The sequence below is a fragment of the Melospiza melodia genome, chromosome 2, assembly GCF_035770615.1.
Source record: "Melospiza melodia melodia isolate bMelMel2 chromosome 2, bMelMel2.pri, whole genome shotgun sequence".
Classification (NCBI taxonomy): domain Eukaryota; kingdom Metazoa; phylum Chordata; class Aves; order Passeriformes; family Passerellidae; genus Melospiza; species Melospiza melodia.
Window position 1 is genome coordinate 129,691,063 of NC_086195.1, and position 14,492 is coordinate 129,705,554.

The window sequence follows — 14,492 nt, forward strand, 5'->3', positions numbered from 1 at the left end:
GCTGATTCAATCCTGAGCTACTGAGTCACTTATGGCCATGTTTTGCTCGACTGATGTGGACAACAAAAAGTTAGCACATGAAAAGATTATGATTTTTCTGGTTCTCTCTCCAATGAGAGTAAACCTGGAACAATGTCAGCAGAGAGGATGGAAAGTCATTGAGCCTCATGTGAGAGGAAAGTTCCACAGTTCCTGTCCTTGCACTACTGTGGTATTTTTGGGGTCCCCAGGACGAAGGAGGAATTGATGAATCTGACTCCATGTTCTTAGAAGGCTAATTTATTATTTTATGTTACTATATTATATTAAAGAATACTATACTAAAGCTATACTAAATAGAGAAAGGATACAGACAGAAGGCTTAACAAGACACTAACTAAAAACTCGTGACTCACTCCTTAGAGTCCAGCACAACCTGATGGTGATTGGTCATTAAGTGAAAACAATTCACATGAAACCAATCAAACAAGCACCTGTTGGATAAACAATCTCCAACCACATTACAAAGCAGCAAAACACAGGAGAAGCAATCAGATAATCATTGCTTTCATTTTTCTCTGAGGCTTCTCAGCTTCCTGGGAGAAGAAATCCTGGTGATGAGATTTTTCCAGAAGATATGACAGTGACACACTGCCATGTCACTGGATGTGCTTATATGGAGAATACTTGTCCCACAGCCCATCTGTCTCATGGTCTCTCTGTATCATACAAGGGATACAGAGGATGGGAAATGCTGAGTTTAAAAGAAAGAAAAAGACTTTGAGACACATAGCACGGTGCAGCAAGAAATAGAATGACACCATTTCAGGAGTATAGTCCTTTCCCATCAAAACAGATGGCAGTGGTGTGTGCATGGAGCATAACCTTTCACAGGAATGAAAGAATGATTGGGATGAAAGAACATTCCCCACTGGCCTTAATTTCAGTTTGTGTTTGGCTTGTATCTGTGTGTTTTGTTCCTTAAGGTATATGAAATTATTATTAACAGGGGAAAGGCAGGTAGGAGCAAAATATTGTTCCCGATTTGAACTGTGCTTCTTGTGAGCATAAGAATGACAACCAAAAGCACGGTAGGTAAGAAAAGCATCTTCTAAAAGCTTTTTTTGGTTGCTTAATAAGCAATGAAGAACCCAGACAGCAATGTTGAATATAAACCTGTTCAGTTTCTTCTTTGTAAGGGTATATTATGTGATGAGGTTTCAGTTCCATAGCTTTTAATATCCTGATATTATACTTAAAAGCTTCTTTTCCTTAATATATTTTTAAAGCTAAGTAGTGCTGAAAACCAAAATTAAGATGGGACTCAAATTTGCATTTGAACTAGACAGTCACTCTGTGAAAGGACATTCTGCCATCTCTTTGATGCCAGGAACTGAGAATTGCCAATTTGATGAGTTAATCCGAAATGTATTAGCACTAATTTGGGAAAGTCTGATGTGCTTAGCTCAGATGGGTTAAACATGCCAACAGAGCAAACCTGTGCAGGGTGTAGAGGGAAGGGATTTGCAGGAACAAGTGCTGGACACAGTAGTTACTGGTTGTCATAGTTTTCAGCAGTACCCTTTAGTGTGGAAGTGGTTTGATACCATCCCAAGGAATTAGGTGCTGGGAACTCCCCATAGCATGGTGGCTGATGGGCATTGCAGTCCCTGCACATGGTAATCTCTGTCATGCTTAAAATGGGACCTTTCTAGCTTGTCACAGTGGTTTTTGCCATACTTTTTACTGATAGGTACAACCACTGTTAAAAAATTAGTGAGCTGTCTTCTAGGTTATCTTTTCAGTTGAGACTGAGCAGGGATTCTGGTACTGCTGAGCAAACACTGCACTGATGCTGACGAGGCCTTGCTTCCCTGCCACACACATGTCCTGTCCAGTGCCCCTCTATATTTGGCATTAATTCAAAAGCAGGGAGCAGAAAACACTTGGATCTGTGCATCCATTCTATGCCATGGTAGAATTTCCTGAAACAGTCTCCTAAGAATAGTCCTTTGAATTCAGCTGCACATTGTATTTTACATGCACACCTCTGAATTGGGTTGAAATTGCATTTATTTTCTCCTTTATGGAGGTTCATGTTTGAACTGTACATTAGGTTGATTTTCATGGCTTGGAGTGCTTAAGGCCTTCCTCTCTTGCCCATGTATATTAGCTGGGGCATTTCAGTGCTCCTGAAATAGTACAGGAACAGAATTTCAGTCCTAGGCAGGTAAAATTCATGGACGAAATGACTGCTTTGCACTGGTTTATGCCAACACTATTGTTTGTACTTTCTAGTAAATTTTTAACTTTGCTATGACAGGCTTCTTGCTTGTGACTAGGAACAATGTAAATATTTATGCTGCATGCTTTAATACCTTTCTGACAAAGGTTGTGTTTATTAAAGAGTGCAAATGTTACACAGCTCAGTATAATTCTCAGCTGGTTTCTTGCTTCCCTCTACATTTTTGTTAAATACTTGTCAGCTTGAGATAGTCATACAATTCTGTGAATGTAATTTATCCTGCATTTTTTTTGCCCATTTTGGTTTAAAATAATAATAACAATATTATTAAACAATAATATTTTTAAAACAATAACAACAATAATATTATTAATAATAGAAATAATAATAATAAATTACCTGCTATTGGCATGCAGACAAAAGAATTGTAATGTATGCTCAGATGTGAAGTAATCCTGTGTATTCTTTGAATATGGAACAAGGCAATGAAGGCAATCACCCATTTTTCATACCTGCTCCTGCTTATAAAAGCCAGATTTTTTATATGCATAGTAAAGCATCTTGCTGTCCTCTGTTTTGCAATATCAGTGCATAAAATTCAAGTGAATTTTCTCTGGTTTTCACACAGCTATAACCTCCTAGGTCTCACAGAAGTACATCATGCAGATACAGCTTATTCTTTTTACCCTGCAATATCTTGAAGCACTCCTTTGTGGTCACTTAAGTCAGTGATAGCTTTTGTTGGCTCATCTCCTTTGGTGTGAGAATTCTCTCCCAGCTGGGTGTGTGCAGGTTTCACTGTAGTTCACAGGTCCTTCATGACTCTTTCATAGAAAAAATGCATCATAGTCCAGACAGGCCACACAGATGTAAATGTATGACCACACTTTATTCTGAAAATAAAGAAATGTGTCTGCTCCTGGGTTACTCCACTCAAGCCTATCACTGTGCAATCAGCTTGACTTGCTTACTCAAGGAAAAAAGGGAGCTACTGTGTGAGACCTGTGTGAAGCTGAACATGGAGCTGAGTCCCCTTTAGCACAGCACTGCTGCTCCACAGGCCATACCTGTCCCACATTGCTCCTCCCCAGCTTTCAGAGCTTTGTGGCACAGCAATCCAGGTTGCAGTAATTCCCAAGACATGCAGTGCCATTTAATTACTGATGCTTCAACAGCCTTTATACTGCTGTGGCAGCTTGGCAGGTTAGTCAAATGTTCAGTGAGCTTTTTATTAGCCATCTTCCTTTATATTTCTTTTGTAGGTGTTCTTTGCTGAAGATGTGGGCTCAAATAAAGGTGCTGTCATTGGACTAATGGTGGGAGGTGTTGTCATAGCAACAGTGATTGTCATTACTTTGGTGATGCTGAAGAAGAAGCAGTACACATCTATTCATCATGGGGTTGTGGAGGTAAGAAAAGACTTCCAAGCACAACTGGTGTCACCTGTGCAGCAAAGGCAACACACTGCTGTATAAATACTAATTTATGAAGGAAGAAGCTGTGGTTTTGGCTATGTTGGCATTGTTACATCCAGCAGTGTGGAATCAATTTGCTTTATTTAGTAAATGCAAGCACAATGTAAACCATGTTAAAGTGGGTGTCAAACCACAAAACTTTCTTCTGCAACTATTCCAGACCAATCACTTGATAATGTGAAAGTTCATTTTATAAGAAATTTGACAGCAGCCAATGAGAAGATACTGCAAAAGAGGAAAAATCTGGTTTTATGTTGGGAAATCATACACCAGTTTTTTTATTTAGCTGTAATGTTTGAGACTGGCCCTCCCATAGCTTGTGCTGTGCACTGCAAGGATTTTCCCTTGAGGATTTTGTTGTTCTCTTTTCTCTAAACAAGATTTTTTGTTGCCACAAACTGCTTTGGATTTATGACTAATCTGAAACTCATCATTTTGAGAAACAAATAGTATGTAAGACTCTTATATAGGACTTTCAAGATGAAAATCTTTGTCTCAGTCTGCCTAGGAGGTTTGTGGTCAATTTATAGTAATTTAAAATATTTTCTCTATTTAATGGCTTTAAGATAAGATCTCTGTAACTAGAAAGGCTTCATTATGAGAACTGGAAGAAGTTCATGTAACTTTTCCTTCCTATTTAGTTTGCTGTGTGAGTGTCTGGTTTGCAGACAGTACTTGTGTTAGTAAGCACTTGAGATACTTGTTTATTTTTGCCTTTTTAGAATTGGTATTTTACATTTTTGATTGAAACTGAAGTCTTGATCGAGTCCATAGTTTATGTTGGTTTAATCTTGAGTCAAATGAACCTTGCTTTGTTCTTGCTGGAGACAAACATGATTTATTCCACTGTCTGGGATTACAAAGAGTCTTAAGAATTATTTGTGTAAACCTTTGTCTTAAGCCTATGCTTGTGCATCCTTGTGTCCACACTGTAGTTATCCATGTGGTTTGAAACTTTCCAAAGAGACTTGGTCAGGAGATCACCAACAGTGTGGGGTGATCTGCACAGATAGCAACCTGTGCAGAATTTTGGACCAAGAGGCAGAAAATAGCAAACAGGAATCTCAACTTCAGCTTTTGATGTGACAGCTTTCAACCCATTTTGTAGAAAATTGAAGCAGATTTTAGTATTAATCCACCAAGCTGGTAGATATCTGGATATCTGCTGCCAACAGCTGTGCCACCAGAGACACTGCTTTGGGTGAATTTAGTAAAAATGGAAAAAACAGGAGCCTTGTTAGGCCAAACCCCAGATGTTGAATGAAGACATACCATTATTGCAGGATGTCTTGGTTTGAAAGACAGGTTTCTGCTAAGGAAGACAGAAAGGAAAATGTAAACCTACTCCCTCTGAATTACTATAATTTTGAAATTAAGGGGCTCTCAGGCAAAGATATGAGGATAGGAATAACAGTTCTTTGTTAGTATGTATAAATTTTAAAAAATCAACAACAACAAACTACAACTTAAAAGAAAATTAAAAGACACAGGGTATGCTGTGAATTGAACAGGATTGTGACCCTGGTTGTCCCCTCTCCTGGCAGGTTGATGCTGCAGTGACACCAGAGGAGCGCCACCTTTCCAAGATGCAGCAGAACGGCTACGAAAATCCCACATACAAGTTCTTTGAACAGATGCAGAACTAGGACATCATAGCAGCCTCATGAGTTGAATGGAAGAGTAATTGCTTCACTGCCCATTGGTGTTCAGTTATAATGTGGAAAGAAAGAAAAACACTCTGCTTTATTATTTACTCATTCTCGCCTTTTGACAGCTGTGCTGTAACACAAGTAGATGCCTGAACTTGAATTAATAAAATCGGTAATGTATTTTCTCTCTCTTTCTCTTTACATTTCAGTCTTTACACTACATTATTAATGAATGTTTTTTGTGTACTGTAAAGAGGTTAGCTGTATTTAACTAGTGCATGGATAGATTCTCTTTCCCAATTATTTATCATGTAGCTCCTTAGCCAGTTGTATATTATTCTTGTGATTTGTGACAAAAATTAGGTCCTAGTTGAAACATGCTTTAAGAATTGATGGGGGATGCTTTCTGTGTCTGTGGGGTTTAGCTGCTTCTCTTTGCTGAGCATTTTTTTCTGATCACTATGCATTTTAAAGTAAACCAACATTTTTTAAAAGTATTTCAGACGAATTATTGAAATTCTTTTTCTCTGCAACTGCATTTTATTGTACGGATTGTTGCTCCTGCTGTATTAGTGATGTAGAAATCATGAAAATACACATTTGTTTTGTTGTGCCTGTTTTATGTGCACACTTTAGGCATTGAAAGGTAAACTTTATTTTCTTTTCCATGTATCTTTTTGATCTTAAAAAAATTATTAAAAAGAGTCCCTGTTAATTGTGAGCACTTCTGGGGGACGAAGTGCCTGCTGGCCAAAAGTTAACAGGGGTCCTCTGCAGGATGATTGTACAGAGCCATTGCTTATGAATTGATAGCTTTCTACACTGTGTTACATAAATAAATTAAGAAAAGAATGTGTGGGCAAGAGTTTTCTTTGGAGGCAGAAAACAAGAGTTCTGAAAGCCATTTAAACAGAATTCAAGGGTGTTCACCCTGAGAGAGAGCTGGGATCCTACAGAGATTGCGGCACCGGCATTGGACTGGAGCAGAAGGAAGGCAGCAGTGAGACAGGGCAGGAAGTGGGAAGTGCCATCTTTGGCACAGCTACCCTCTGAGATGTCTTTTCCTTTTTTTCCTTTTCTTTTACTTTCAGTTTGTATAACAGTGTTTTAATGTAAATAAATACATTCCTGGAGGAGTCCTGTTGTGGTAGTGCGTTTGTGTGCCAGCCAGCCACCCTTGCTCATGCAGAGGAGCATGGCATGGATGCCTAACCCAGCTCCCACTTTCCTGGCCATCCCCTGGTGTGATTTACCAGCAAGTTCTTCCCTCTCCTCCCCACACCTCTGCTGGCTTTCTGGAAAGATCTGTGCCTTGCAATGTGCTATATACTGGAGAAGGTGAGGAGGAGCCTCCCAGACTGCACCCAGCTTGGTTCTGCTGCCTCACAGCAAGTACCCAGGAGGGTGGAACAGCAGCACCAGCAATTTTTTTCTGCAGGAAGAAGGCAAAGCCATTGGTGAGCTGGGATACATAACTCCCAGCCCAGCATGTTCTCTCCATTGCCTGAGAGCTTCCTTCAGCTCCTGGCCCTCCAGGAGCACTCCTGTGGCACAGGGAGAGCACAGTAACGCACAACAGGGTGAGTGAGTTACTCATCTCTCCTGCCAAGAGAGATGAGACCACAGTGGGTGAGTGAACCTGGGGATCTTCAAGAGAGCTTTTATACCCAGTCCAAAATAAGGACTTCTCTGTTCAAACTTGGAAATGGGTTCTGGAATAAAACTGGAGGGGTGTGTTTGTGAGAAAGAAAGTGAATTACTGTTTCTCTACAGTGAGTGGGTTAGATAAAGCAGGACTGAAGGAAGAACTAGGAGCAGAATAAAGACAGCATGATGTCTTCAGGGAAAGCCTCTTGTAACTCAGTTTGTGTGCAAGCCATGGCAGCCTCTTGTTCAGCATCACTGGCAGCTTTTGTGTCAGCAAGCAAGATGAGGCTTGGCTGCAGTGGGGCTGCACAGCTCAGGCAAATGGCTGAGTCACTCCCAACTTCAGCTAGGAGAAGATAATAGTTTCCAGTCCATTGCCCACTAGTCCTTCCCCATCCATGGTCTTACACAAAACTTCACCTGTTCAGGTAATTCACCTGGCCATGCTGTCAGACTGGCCAGGAGGGATGTTCAGTCAGTGAGGGAACAGCCAGGTCAGGGAGTTTCAGAAGCCATCTGTGGAGATTCAGGATGATGAGGTGGCACCTACTACTCTGAACCAGTAGTGGGAAAAACTTCAGAGCTTCCCATTGCCTGTTACCAAGCAAGTGTTTATTCCCTTTGCTCTTCCATCTCTACTGTGTCAAGGGAATTCATCTCAAGGGATCAGAACACTGGAAGTGGTTGGTGTTATTTGCAGGCCTTGGAGGGCCAGTGTGTTACAAAAAACTTACAAAATACCCTCAGAGGATTTACCTTCTCCAGTTATAAAAGTGAACTGGCTGGGCCAGAATAATGTGTGATGATAAGCAGAGGCTTTCAGGCCCCAAGCTGCTTAAAAGAAAATAATTCTTCTACAACTATTTAGGTTTAAGCTTGTGTCTATTTGTGTAGGTCTTGTTATATAGGTCACATGTACCACCTCGAAAGGAATACATAAGACTGTTCTGTGCACATGTCCAGTGTCATGGAAGATGATCCCACTTCAGGGGGAAGGCAGGATGTAATTCAATTTAGCCCAGTCTCATTAAAGAGGGATTATCAAAATTCCTTTGAGAGGAAGCTGGAGTAATCCATAAGATACAGAGAACCACTGGCATTTAGAGCAAATTTCATTTATAATACCATAATCCCATGCAATCCCAGTTATAGAAAAATGCAATTGCTTTGAACACCAATTGCCAGACAATCAAGCCTCCTGGTGTGGAGTTATGTGTCCAGTGAGATGCTGGTGCTGCTCTTGCTCCTTGTGCATGAGCTGTTAATAAATTGCTGTTTTATGCACTGATTAAGTGATCAGGTTTTATGATTCCCTCCACACACTCTCTCCTGAAAGAAAGGCAATAAATGCACGCCAGGCCATGCACAGAAAGCACAAGGTGTGAACAAAGTACCCAAAGTTTCAAGAGAAACACTCACAACTGCTCCAACGCTGGAAGCTGATGTTCCCAGCTGAAAGTGGCAGCATCCTGCCTATCTCTAGCCATGCAAGCTCCTTATGGTGGAAAGATTATATTAAGTATGAACGAACACAAAGTAGAAAAGCTCACTGAGGACAGTAGCTGAATGCCTTGTTTCTAAGTGTGAAATTGATTTGGTATCACCCTCCTCAGCAATAAACCAGGCAGGGCCACTGCATGCAGCCATGGGCTGGAAACAAAATGCTATTCTCCAGCCCTGAGGAAATTACTCTTGGAGGGGTGGGGGAATAAATAAATAAAAATATCCCTGTCTGTTGAGTTGATCTATTACATGGGAGAAGTTTTCTAGCTGTCCATTCCAACAGAACTTGGTTAGAGAGTGTTTGCACTGCAGGTTCATCAGCAGAGCTGTTGAGGGTGGTGATCCCTGGCAAGCCAGAGTGGTGCCAGCAGGGATGAGCCATCCCAAGCCTGCTCTGCCCCTGGGGTGTGCTGGAGGTCTGACTTTGGCTGGCTTGTGTTGGCTTGCTCAGGGTGATGAGTCCCAGGTGCAAGGTGAAGCTTCAGGCATTTTCAGGCACATGGTGGTGGAGCCACCATAAAATGTGCCATGCTCTGCATTCAGTGTCTGCCTCCAAATCAGACTGGAGAACCAACACTTGGGGACAGGGTTTAGGGGTGACTGTGGTGGTGCTGGGTTCACAGTTGTACAAATGATCCTGAGGGTGTCTTTCCAACCTTGGTGATGCTGGGTTTCTCTGACTACATGGTTATCTAGGAAAAGCAAACAAGGCTTTGTGTTGCCTTTGCAGACAGCACCTCACAGCAGCTGTATTTTCCTCTAGGTCTCTTGTGGTCTTTGCACAGCTCCAAAGTCTCCATCTTCATTGTGTCTGCACTTTTTGAGGGCCTTCACTGTGTGCCCAGATGGCTCATTTTTATTGTTTAAACTAATGGATTTTGTGGGCAGCAGGCAAGCTGCTGTTCAAGTGCCTCCAGGCAGCGTGCATGAAAACACCCTAATGACACATAAGAACAGGTTACAAACAACACTGTCTGCTTCTATTTCTCTGCACTCTTTCCATCACTTGAAAATGAGTGGCTCAATTAAGTCAGGCTACAATGGCTCTTCTCTCTCATTGCTTTCCAGCAATTATCTATTCCTCCTCCTTCCTACAAGAAGCAAGCACTGAATATTCCCCACAGCTTTCTACAGTCCTGGGAAATTTATTTGGCTGACTATACAGCAAAATCTTTCAAGGTTCCAAATAGAAGTATTGAGATTTATATTTAAGTAATTAAATATTCTGACTTTAATAGGATTCTTAGTTAAAGCTGAAATTGGACACTGAATTAGAAAGCAAGTCTCCCTAACTAGTGCCTCCCATGTATAGTCTTCAGCATCAGTTGTGAGGAGAGCACATGGGAGCTGGGCTTGTTTAGTCTGGAGAAGATGAGAGGGGATCTCACCAGTACATAAAAATACCTCAAAGTAGGTTTTTAGGAAGACCATGGCAGATTTTTCAGTGGCACTCCGTGACAGGATGAGGAGTAATGGTTATAAACTAAAACACAAGAACATGAGGAGGAACTTCTTTCCATGGAATGTGGCAGAGCACTGGAAGAGGCTGCTCAGGGAGGTCCTGGGTTCTCCCTCTCTGGAAACATTCCAAACCCACCTGGACATATTTCTGTCACCTGCTCCATGTGACCCTGCCTGAGCAGGGAGGTTGGACTGGATGATCTCCAGAGGTCCCTTCCAACCCTGACAGTTCCATGGTTCTGTGTTTGTAACCTAGTTTCTCTAAGGAAGATTGTTCAAGAAAAGCATCCACAGCAGTTTCAGATAGGATACCACCTAGGTCAAAGGGTGACTGGTGTCTTGGGGTGATTTTATGATGGTACTTCATTCCCTAATCATCTGCTTTATGCCCAGAAATGGCTGGGGTATCTTTAAGATGGAGCCTGGCTGTGTTCAATCTCTCCGGACCAGGGACGCTGCATTGTTACTTCTGTTGGATTGGGCTTTTTGCTTGCTTAAAGCAAGAAGCTTTCCCCCTACCCTTCCCCTAGCCTGGAGGCTGTACTGGGAATCCTCCCAGCAGATTTTGGGTTTTTTTGTTCCCTTGAACTCTTTTTTGCTTGGCTTGTTTTCCTTTTGGGCCTCCCCGGGGAGCCAGCAGGACAGCCCCAAACCCAAGACCTAGGAGGACCTGAAGCAACAGGAGAAAAACATTAAAATCCACCAACTTGGGCTGCTGTGAGGAGGGGACCCACACCAGAAATTCAACAGATTTCCCATTTGCTTCGCTCTGGGCTGCTACATGAAGTCCTCTTCCCCTTCCTGGAGACAAAAAGGACCAGTCGTCATTTTGTTTTCCAGGCCACATGGTCAGTCCTAGTAATTTTCTTCCCTGGACATTTTTTGGTTGTTTTTTTTTGAGGTTTTTTTGTTGTTGTTCTGATGTGGGGATGTGTGGGTGGGTGGAGAGTAAGAAGTTCTGGGAGTTCATATCTAGAATTTATTCAATCCTTTTCTGTGCATCCTTTTCTGTGCACATGCCCCTTGCCCCCCCCCCCCTTTTTTTTTTGGTTAATAAACTTATTTGGGATTTTTTCACTTTGATACCCACTGGTATCAATTTCTCTCATTGGCAGAAGAAAAGAGAAGGAGTTATTGAAGCTCTTTTCAGAGACAATGCTCATTCCAGGGACTTTTCTCCAGAAACTTGTCTCCAAAACCAAGACAATTGGTCCTTTAAAATGTTGCTAATTAATAAATAAATGAAAGAGAGAGACAGAGGAAGAAAACTAGCTGGAACAGGGCAGACACACCTCAGCAGGGGCTGACCAGCACCTGCAGGAAGGAGACACTTGAAATAGCTGTGACATTGCAGCTGGTCCAAAACAGGTTGTGGTAATTATGGTTATTTTGAGTCCCACATCACGTCCATCTAACTGTGTCTAAACACTACTTCAGGCTGTAGCTCTGGGTGTGTTTCAAGCACAGGATCTTTTTTTCCATTTCATTAGGATGAGAGGGCTTGGAAGAAAAAGGCAAAATGCTATTTACCTCAAATGTTGTTCCTCTAAGAAGGTTTTATGAAGGAAGGTCTGCAACCCTCCAGCTCCTGCACATGGATGAGAGCAAACTCAAGAAGCTGCAGCTGAGTGCTGGAGTCTTCATTTGACTTTTAGAGTCCCTTGAGAAGAAAAAAAAAACCAAACCTGTGATGAATATCTTACAGTGTTGGCTTTCACAATTGTTAGAGTGAATACTATGTGTTTTACAGTGCTGACTTTTGGAAGAGAAGTTTTGCTAAAGTTTAGAGTTCTTTTAATGTGAATGTTGTATTGTAATACCAATGCTGGTGAAGCGTTGTTGAAATGTTAACATTTAACCAAGGAAGCAATCCAAACCTGTTGAATGTATCAAAAATAACAAATGACCCTGACTAAGGCCACTGCACATGCTCCAAAAAGGCAGGACAGAGGAGGAACCATGTTAAAATGTTTGAATATATGTGACCATTTTATGAATATGTAGTTGGCTGGTGCAATGCCCAGGGTATATAGGGGGGGTTGCTGTGTTCACTGGAGTGCCTCTGGCTGTGGCTAAGCACCCAGCACTGTTCTTTTTCCTTTATTGACTTTGTCCCCTCTTGTCCCTTATTAAATTTTCTTTAAATTTTAACAGACTAGTAGGCTTTGTTTCTCACAAACCTAAACCAAATAAGTACTGGGGAAGTGGGGTTTCTTTTCTTTTCAACAGCCTTGTCCCTCAACCTGCTTTATGGAAAAAAGAGAGCAGTTTATTTTAACTTTTTTTCTGAACTGCAAAGAGGCATCCTATTAAACGACATAAATTGTAATACTTTTTGAAATGCACTTTTCTAACCCTTCCTTGGTCTGAAAACTTTCTTATCTGACCATTATGAGAATGTGGTGAACAATGCTATGAAAAACAAAGCAATGTATTGTTCCTTGTAGGCTCATATTTCCTGTAGATCTGCCACCAACAACATGAGCTATTCTGGATCCTGCCTAGAAGTGCAACTGAAAGCTGCTTGTTTAATTCTTTTGATTTGGGGTGATGGCAACAGTAACATGTTAAAACTTCTCTATATTTTTATGTGTTGGCTACACACATAGAGATTACACCCAAACCCATCTATCATTCCCAGGGGCTCCATTGCCTCTCACATCTTGCACAATCATTTATGGAAGTGCAAACTGAAATCTAAAATGCTGCTAACACAGACTGTGGCTACTGTACACCAACTCTGTGCTGATATAAATGACTATAACAAGACACCAGACAATGGAAAATCTGCCTAAACTGCAGTGATGACCATTTTTTTTTTCAACTGCACAATCGGAACACAAATAATATATGTTTCAAAGAGGACTTGTGCAGCAAGATTTTTCACGGTAACAGTTCCAGTGAGTCCAAAGCACACAGAGCTAAATTTGATGTCAGTAGGAATTAAGTATGAATAGGGAGTGTTAGTTATTTTTGTTAATGTTTTCCAGACCTTACACATTCACTCTACATTTTTTAGCAAACTTGATCATTTTGGCATCATCAACTCAATCCCTAGATAGGTTTGTTCTATATGGAGCAGACACACACATGCAGTTGCAGTTAACAGTCAAATACAGAAGCTTACAATAACCATCTAGCTAACTATTCATGGTTGTTTAACAGTGGGCTTAGAAGGATGGATCTGAAATCTGTCTTCATGTGAAAAATGGATTGTTAGACTCTCAGGGGAACAAACTCTTCAAAAGGTTTCATTTTCACAGGTAGAAGCCAAAATACTTGGGTGGAATTGGCTCTAGAAAGCTGGAGGAATTACCTTAGAGACACATTCAGAACTCCTGCAGTGGATTTGGAGTCCATTGAAGCTGATGATTTTCATAGGCAAATCATTTATTTTTCATAACAGACTGAGAGAATCTGCCTTGATGGTTGCACATCAAAATATCTCATCAAGTACAATATTAAACAGCAGAAAGAAAAGGAAGAATAATTTTTCCCTAAGTCAGATGTCTCTCCTTCTTGCTCCTGCCCCTGAGGTCTCCCTGTAAGGGAAACTTCTTAGCCCAGAATCAACTGGCAAAACACAGCAGCATCAGTCACAGACAGTGCCTGTATTTCACATGCATTTAAACTTATTTTTCCTTATTTCACTTCCCCACATTGCATCTAAGTTTGTTGTTAAATCAAGAGCTGTCTCACTTAACCATTAGTCTAGAATGCAAACAGTACTCATTAGATTAATTAGAACGTGGCCATCCACCAGAGCCCCAGTCACTACAACTCTCCCTCGTGCTCAGCTGGCTTGAGTCAGTGTGGGTGTGACCTGCAAATTGTTCTGTGGAAATGGCTTTGTGCCCTTCTTGTAAAGGATGCCTTACACTGAATAAAATCAAAATACCAGTAAGTTAGTCTGGATGGTGCCATTTCTTCCCTTTGGGTAAGATCTGTGATTACAATGAATGCACACCAAAAACAAGTGTTGCTTTGTTTTTCTTGCCCTTCTTTTCTCCTTGTCGTACACCATACAATACACCAAAGCAAATTATTGCTGCTTTCTGCTCTGGGCAATGCCCATGTGGTGGGAAACAGAGAGCAGGCCAGGACAAGAATTTGGTCACCAGGACAGTCTAGTGGCCCTGCAGTAATGCAGACATGCACTAGATCATCTTTTACACAAATGGAGCTCCTCATAAAGCAAGCCCCTACTGAAGCTTGAGTATAGAATTCTCCATATGGAAGCATCAATTCAATATTAGATTTTGAGACTTTTTTTTTTTTTTTGCCAGATGCTTGAGGAAAAGCTTGGCAAAAGCTGTGTTTCCAAGTCCTGCTTAGCAGCCAGCACCTGAGCTCAGAGCAACCCTTAGTGCTGGGGCCATCTAGTGGGAGAGGAGGCACGGACAGGGAGGCCAGGACATGCTCTGCACCCGGATTTTTCATCCCATTCAGCTTTGGTGTGGCCGCCAGATACCTGGGCCAATGGAACAATGAGCAGCAGATCACTGCCAGCATTGCAAACAAAGGACAACACGA

General features: G+C 41.5%; 1 protein-coding gene across 4 annotated transcripts in view; it reads left to right on the forward strand.

Annotated features, from left to right (window-relative positions):
* The window catches only part of APP (amyloid beta precursor protein), a 193,468-nt gene extending 186,984 nt beyond the window's left edge, over positions 1-6,484 (forward strand). For all 4 annotated transcript variants that reach the window (XM_063150005.1, XM_063150004.1, XM_063150006.1 and 1 more), the window contains 2 exons: positions 3,487-3,633; positions 5,244-6,484. In XM_063150005.1, the coding sequence (XP_063006075.1) occupies positions 3,487-3,633; positions 5,244-5,345 (249 nt within the window). In that variant the 3' untranslated portion in view covers positions 5,346-6,484. The remainder of the gene's footprint in view (positions 1-3,486; positions 3,634-5,243) is intronic.
* The last annotated feature ends 8,008 nt before the right edge of the window (positions 6,485-14,492 follow it).